This window comes from Elephantulus edwardii, unplaced genomic scaffold, assembly GCF_000299155.1.
Source record: "Elephantulus edwardii isolate Elephantulus edwardi_28Jun2011 unplaced genomic scaffold, EleEdw1.0 scaffold00239, whole genome shotgun sequence".
NCBI classification, from domain to species: Eukaryota; Metazoa; Chordata; class Mammalia; order Macroscelidea; family Macroscelididae; genus Elephantulus; species Elephantulus edwardii.
Window position 1 is genome coordinate 269039 of NW_006399989.1, and position 7664 is coordinate 276702.

General features: G+C 42.0%; 1 protein-coding gene across 1 annotated transcript in view; it reads left to right on the forward strand.

Annotated features, from left to right (window-relative positions):
- The window catches only part of LOC102853687 (melanoma-associated antigen D2-like), an 11485-nt gene extending 5716 nt beyond the window's left edge, over positions 1-5769 (forward strand). The window contains exons 3-11 of the mRNA XM_006898881.1: positions 912-1220; positions 1314-1377; positions 1607-1686; positions 2178-2272; positions 2659-2738; positions 2832-2874; positions 3179-3241; positions 4875-4989; positions 5377-5769. Of these exons, the coding sequence (XP_006898943.1) occupies positions 912-1220; positions 1314-1377; positions 1607-1686; positions 2178-2272; positions 2659-2738; positions 2832-2874; positions 3179-3241; positions 4875-4989; positions 5377-5769 (1242 nt within the window). The remainder of the gene's footprint in view (positions 1-911; positions 1221-1313; positions 1378-1606; positions 1687-2177; positions 2273-2658; positions 2739-2831; positions 2875-3178; positions 3242-4874; positions 4990-5376) is intronic.
- The last annotated feature ends 1895 nt before the right edge of the window (positions 5770-7664 follow it).

Genomic DNA, 7664 nt, shown 5'->3' on the forward strand with positions numbered 1-7664 from the left:
TAGGGCTGTTGTACATAGGGTTGCTATGAGTCACAAATGACTCAACGGCACATAACAACAATGTTGAGATGCAATCCATACTGAAGGCTGTAGTCCTTGATCTTCTGCAGCAAGTACTTCAAGTCTTCCTCACTTTCAGTGAACAATGTTGTGTCATCTGTATAATGCAGGTTATCTGTATGAGTCTACCTCAGTTCCTGATACCTCATTCTTCTTCATAAAGTCCAACTTCTTGAATGATCTGTTCAGCATATATATTGAAAAGGTATGGAGAAAGGATATATCCCTAGTGGACTCCTTTCTTGATTTTGAACCCTTGCTCTGTTCTGACAACAGCTTCTTTGTCTAGGTAGGTTTCCCATGAGCACCATCAAGTGTTCTAAGATTCCCATTCTTCTCAATATTAGCCATAATTTGTTGTGATCCTCACAGTCAAATGCCTATGCTAGTCGATAAAATACAAATAGACATTCTTCTGGTACTCTCTGCTTTCAGCCAAGATCCATCTGACATCAGATATATTATCCCTGGTGCCACAGCCTCTTCTAAAGCTGGCTCATATTTCTGGAGGTTCTTTTTTGATGTACTTAACCAGACGAACTGTGGAATGACATCAAAGATATCATCTATGAAGTAAACAAAAGGTCATTACAAAGACAGAGAAGGAAGAAAATACCTAAATGGATGTCAGAAGATACTCAGAATATTGCACTAGAATGCCAAGAAGCCAAGACAAAAGAAAGACATTACAAAGTTAAAGAGCTAAACAGAAAATGTCAAAAAGCAGCTCATGAAAACTAAGTACCATAATGAAATGTGCAGAGCTAGAGTCTGCAAGAGATAGGATGGGGGGGGGGGACCTATCAGCTTCTCTTAGTAACGCTTCATCTTTTTTATTGTTGTTGATGCAGGTGAAGCATCTGAATGGAGAAGAGGATGGCAGCAGTGATCAGAGTCAGGATTCTGGAACTACAGGTGGCCAAAGGGTCTCAAAGGCTCTAATGGCTTCTATGGCCCGCCGAGCCTCAAGGGGCCCAATAGCCTTTTGGGCCCGCAGGGCATCAAAGACTCGGTTGGCTGCTTGGGCCCAGAAAGCCTTACTCTCTCTGAAATCACCAATGACCCATAAAGGCAAGACTCACCGTAGAACTGCCAAACAGCAATTGTCCCAACACCCTGAAGTGCCATTGCCTCGGAATGTAGCCCTTCTGCAAGGGAGGGTAAGAATTCTGTCCTCAACACTCTTTTTCACTGCCTTACCTGCCCCATTTTCTGCCATCTGATAACATAAATTGATCTATTTTCTCTCCTAGGCAAATGATTTGGTGAAGTACTTGTTGATTAAAGACCAGACAAAGATCCCTATCAGGCGCTCAGGTAAAGTACTAATCCCCTCTCGTATTCAAGTCCACCCTCCATTGCCCTCTTTCCCATGTCTATTGTCCTCCCAAATGTCTAATTTTTCAGTGGTACCATTTCTCTTTATTAGCTTGGAACCCTAACTATACCATCCACAGGAGGGTTAACAAAGGGCCTATAGTTTGAGCATGGGATCTCCTAGGGGTTTTTTTTTCAGTCCCGCCCCTGCATCACTCTTCCCTTACAGACATGCTGAAGGACATCATCAAAGAATACACTGATGTGTACCCTGAAATCATTGAACGAGCAGGCTATTCCTTGGAGAAGGTGAAGGGGCAACCTTGGGGGATGGGCACATTGGAAAAATCTTCAATTAACAAAGGCACACATACTCTTTGTGGGAGGGATCACAGAGACTCACTAGTCTATTCCCATCACTGTAGAGATGGTAGGTAGACTGGTCTTTGGATAGAAAAATATAAATGAGCCATGGATCACACAGTAAGTCAATGATAAAAGCACATCTGGGACCCAAATCACTCAGATTAGTGTCCATTTCTGGACTTGTTCTGTAACATTATCAGAGATTCACCTCTCCTTTTCATTCTCTATATCTTACTAAGCACAAATATGATGTTGTGTACAAAAATAGTACATTTAATGCAGTCATTTAGCTTAGTGCTCTGTGTATTATCTCACTGATTTTTCTTTCTTGGTGCAAGCGTGCACATGCACACACATTCATATAAGTACAGGAAATTTAGGAGACCCAATAAGCTGATTTACATGATCTCACAAGTTGTTTTTCCTATCTATAGGTATTTGGAATCCAGCTGAAGGAAATTGATAAGAATGACCACTTGTACATTCTTCTCAGCACACTAGAACCCACTGATGCAGGCATACTGGGAACGTAAGCTGAAGGGATGGAGTATCCCTGTCCTCTCCCCCCATATCCTCTTAAACACACAGAAAAGACAAGGCCTTGTCCAGCTTCCACACCTGATTGAGCCTCTACACACAGTAGTGGTGCTCAGTAATATCTTCTTGCAGGGTCGAGAAGCTTGGGGTGGGACATTCCTGTTGCCAGGTTTTCTGTCTCTCCAGAGGTTTCCCAGGAAATCAGGCCTTTCATTGCTTATCTCTTCCTGCCGGTGCCTGGCCTATCCTTGTATCATGATTTTTCAAGGGATAGTTCCCTGGTACAGGTATATCATGAAGCTTCAAGGTAAGAAGAGTCATGTCTTTTGCAAATGACTACTAGACAGAAACTTTTTCTTTGTTCTATTGCTACCTTAGGACCAAAGACTCACCCAAATTGGGTCTTCTTATGGTACTTCTTAGCATCATCTTCATGAATGGAAATCGATCTAGTGAGGGTGAGTGGCTGGGACTGTAGCTGAATAAGGGGCCATGGTTTGAATTCCATGTGTTCATTTTCTGTCCTTATCCTCTTCATTCCTTCCTTACAGCTGTCATCTGGGAGGTGCTGCGCAAGTTAGGGCTGCGCCCTGGGTATGACTGAACTCTCAATGCTTGCTGTCCATGTTGTCCTTTGGCAAGATAGGATGGTCCCAGTATTGCATCATCCTGGTAGTCTAGTAGAGTGGTTGGGAGTTCTGGATTGGGTAGAGGACCTAGGGTTTTGATCTGGGTGGATGAGGAAATGGTTTCTATCCATTTCTCGCCCTTTTTTAGAGTGTTGTGTAGCTTTCTGCCTGTGTTAGATACCTCTTTTCCGTGTGGCAACTGCTTCTGCCAACTTCTGGGAAGTACCATGCTGACTCTGTGTGTGGTTTTTTTCTTTTTCTGATGTCAGGGTACATCACTCACTCTTTGGAGATGTGAAGAAACTTATTACTGATGAATTTGTGAAGCAGAAGTAAGTGATTTTTCTTGATACTGGTGTGAGCCATGTATTTTGTCTTTTACAACTGAGTGAGGTGTGTGTACACAAATGTATTATTCCTGAGTTTATGATATTTTAAAAAAAGAGTGTACTTATGCTCTCAAAGTCAATCTTCAGGACAACTCTGTAGGAAAAGATTATTATCTACCAGAGTTATGTATGTAAAAAAGCTAAAGCTTAGAGAGGTGGAGAAATTTGCTCATTGTTACATGGTTGTTGTTGTTGTTAAGTGCCGTCGACTTGCAGGCGACTCATAGTGACCCTATGAAGGAGAGTCCTCGATGCTTGGGTGCCTTTCATCCTCTCTCCAGGTTCATAGGGTTTCCAGAGGCAAGCTATTATGGAAATGGATGCCACTCCTCCTTCCAAGCTTGTTTTAATTGGGGAGCTCCACCCCACTCTCTGTCCGCATTGGGTAGCCAACCATTAATGCATTTGACACATCAATGTCACAGTGTTCAGCCTCACAGCAACCACAAGTGACCGCGGTAAGGCAACTTGTACAACAGGGCTATATGACCTAGAGGAATGTCTGAACAAAAACAATGAAAGACAGGCCCGAGGGCCACAGGCCCTTGGGCCCTTTTGGTCTTGAAGCCCCCTGCTGCCTTAAACCCTAGGCCAAGGTAGAGTAGTCCTTCACGTGCAAAAACTGCTACAACAACCACGCACATAGCACCATGCTCTCTCTGGCGACCAGGTCATAGCAGCCCTGGGAGGAGCAAACCTGGGAGCACATGGCTGCCTTCTCTCTCCTCTTCCCCTTTTAGGCTTGAAGCCCCCTGCTGCCTTAAACCCTAGGCTAAGCCTGGCGTACCTGGCTCTTGGAGGCAGAGTTACATGGTAGCAAATGAAAAAGTTGTGTTTAGAAACTGACTCAATGTCTTGGTTCTTTCTTCTATGCCAACCAGGGCATAAAAAAACCAGGGTATTTCAAGTAATAATAGAAATTATTTTCCATAAAAAAATGCCATAGAGTAGAAACTTCAGGGAGCCTTTCTGAAGACATAATATATTTCACTTCATTTTTACAAAAACTCTGTAGGGAGTTATCAACTAATTTTCTGTTTTATGTCTAAGGAACCTGAGGCTTAGACAGAGAAGTCTCTTGGTATGCTCCAGAATCATAATGGGACCGTTCGAGACAAATCCAGCTTGCCAGACTTTCTGGTCAGGGAAACGTGTATAGACTCACACACAGGCACACAGGAGTATTATATGGAGTATGCATGCAACACACTGCTTTTTAGTTGACTGTATTTCCTTTATGATTGACTTATATGGTGAACTTGGTTAGCCTATAGACAAGACCCTTGCTGTCAGATTTGCTCAGAGCAGGGGACCTGAATAATGGCTCCTCTGTGTACAACATATCCCACAGGAATCTGAGTTTATTGCCAAAAGGAGCACACAATCTGTAACTTCCCTGTGAACGAGTAACCTTCATGTTTCACCTGCACCTACAACATGCTTCTAATGGAAGAGGACTAATGGAGGAGAACTCAAGATTGGAAGGAAATACTGCAATATTTAAAACTTGTCCAGTCCATATGTGTGTGGCCCATGGGGATCTTACCAGTAAATGCCTTGTACTTCTCTTTTCAAGGTACTTGGATTATACCAGAGTCCCCAACAGTAGTCCCCCTGAGTATGAGTTCTTTTGGGGCCTACGTTCCTACTATGAGACCAGCAAGATGAAAGTCCTCAAGTTTGCATGCAAGGTAATTGGGAAGCTGCCTGAGCTTTACATACCAAGAACATGGAGAATTCTGGCTAACATAGCATGTGTTCACAGAATGGCCTAAAATTAATATATGAACATTATGAAGTTAATGTGCCAAATACTGTGCCAGATATGTTATCAAAATAATTTTGAATCTTTACAACTTTATGGTTCACATTATTGCAGATGAAAAAACTGAGTCCCAGAGAGACATCTTCAAAGTCACAGAGTTAGTTAAGAGCAGGTATGGAATATTAGGTACATAATTCCTAGCAGTATTTGTTCTATTTTATTACATTAAGCATGTAGTATAGTGGTTAGCGTACAATATAGGTGCTCAGTATTTTGAGTATGAGCCTTTTAATGGTTGTTATTTCCATTTCAGGTACAAAAAAAGGACCCCAAGGAATGGGCAGCTCAGTATCGAGAGGCGATGGAAGCAGATTTGAAGGCTGCAGCTGAGGCTGCCATTGAAGCCAAGGCTAGGGCTGAGATTAGAGATCAGATGGGTATTGGGCTTGGCTCTGAAAATGCTGCTGGGCCATGCAACTGGGATGAAGCAGATATTGGACCCTGGGCCAAAGCCCGGATCAAGGCAGGCAATGAAGCTAAAGCGAAAGCCCAAGAGAGTGGTGACACCAGTGCATGTGCCAACAGTGACTCCAATGCCAATTCCAGCCTGAATGCCACCCTTACATTTGGCCCCTTTGCTCGCTTCAGTGATGCTGGCACTGGTACCAATGGCAGCACGGGTGCCTGTGGTTTTTCCTACAAGTGATATTCTAGATATCTACCTTAGATTAGATAGGGAAAAGTATATATTTGTGTAGATGGGGTGAGGAATTGGGTTGTAACAAAAGACAAGTGTTGGAGATGATGTAGAAAATGGGAAAGCACTGTTAAGGTATTATATCCCTTTTTGTTTAGGGGATGTCAGTTGACTTTTTCATTTTATTTTACTTATGGTTTCATATATTGCTAATTCCCTTTAAGCCAGGGTGTGTCCTTGGAAGCCTACTCAATATAGCACTCTAGGCAGCCACTATCAAGCATTCAATTGAAGCTGACCCTTTATATTAAATCTGTTTGCTGTTTGTGGGTTTATGGTTTCTTTTTGATGGACTGTCATATTTTTTCAATTTTTAAAAATTATTATTTTCAATGAAAATTTACAAAGACTTTGTATTTCACTTCATTCATTGTTGCACTTTTCTCCCCTCCCAATCCCCCCCCCCATATACTCCCCTCTTGGAAAAGTAAAATTCTTTCATTCTTTTACAACCCCTCCAGCCAGGTCCACTCCACTATGCAGCCTTTGTTCTATACTCCTGTCATGACAATTCTCCCTCATGTTTCAATGCAGTATACTTTATTTAACCCATCTTTCTCAGTCTCCCCCCAACCCTGATGTCAGTCCTGTTTTACAACAGTGGTACCATGCAGTATTTGTCCTTTTGTGACTGAGATACTTAACTCAGCATAATGTCCTGCAGGGTCACCCATTTTGAATAATATTGCATGAGTTCCTTGTTTTTCAATGCAGCATAGTATTCCATTGTGTGAATATCCCACAGCTTCTCTATCCATTCGTTTGTTGATGGGCACTTAGGTTGTTTCCAACTCCTGGCTATTGTGAACAAAGCCGTGATAAACATGAGTGTGCATATATCTGCTTGGGTGGCAGCTCTGGTTTCTTCAGGGCATATTCCCAGTAGTGGGATTGCTGGTTCAAATGGTATCTCTATTTGCAACTTTTTGAGAAAGCGCCATACTGCCTTCCACAGTGGTTGCAACATTTTATACTTCTACCAACAGTTAATAAGGGTTCCAGTTTCTCCACAACCTCGCCAGCATTTGTTGCTTACTGTTCTGTTAAATTTTGCTGTTCTTACTGGGGTGAGATAATATCTCATAGTTGTTTTGATTTGCATCTCTCATTGAGCTAGGGATTTTGAACATTTCTTCATGTGTTTATTCGCCATCTGAATGTCTTCTTTGGTGAAGTGTCTGTTCATATCCTGTGCCCATTTTTCAATTGGATTTATTATTTACCTTTATCTTGTTGTGGTGGGACTGTCACATTTTTATATCACATTTTTTTAAAGTGAACTAGGAGAGTTTCTATGCTAAACGGCTTAATTTGATGTAGATTATCATGGCTCTCTAGGATATATATAGACTCAAACTTTAGCCTACAAAGCAGGTAGGATTTTAATGTGGTGGGCTCATAGAACATGTTGGCACAAAAGAAACACTTGGATAAAATATCCCTGAGCTATTCAAATCTGGAGTAGAAAGCAAAGTTAGTGTAGTCTGAAACAAAGAATTGACTATTTTGTTGAAAATGGGGAAGACAGGATTAAAGAAGGTAGGTAGCTAAAGAAATAAAAGAAGGGTTATTTGAATGACTGACTTATTCATCTCAGTTTCTGAGGAGGTGAGAGAAGATGGATTTCCAGAAGCCAGGGAGTGGCTGCTGTGTAGAGGGGACTCAGAGAGGAGACTATGAAAGAACATCAGACAGTAGAGAGGTGGCATTAGTTATATTCCTCGCAATGGAAAAACACATAATTTTTAGCTCATGCAGCCTTCAGTATGGACTGAGGCTCAATGTCAAGAAGACAAAGATTCTCACCACTGGACCAATTGGTAGCATCAGGATGGATGGCGAAG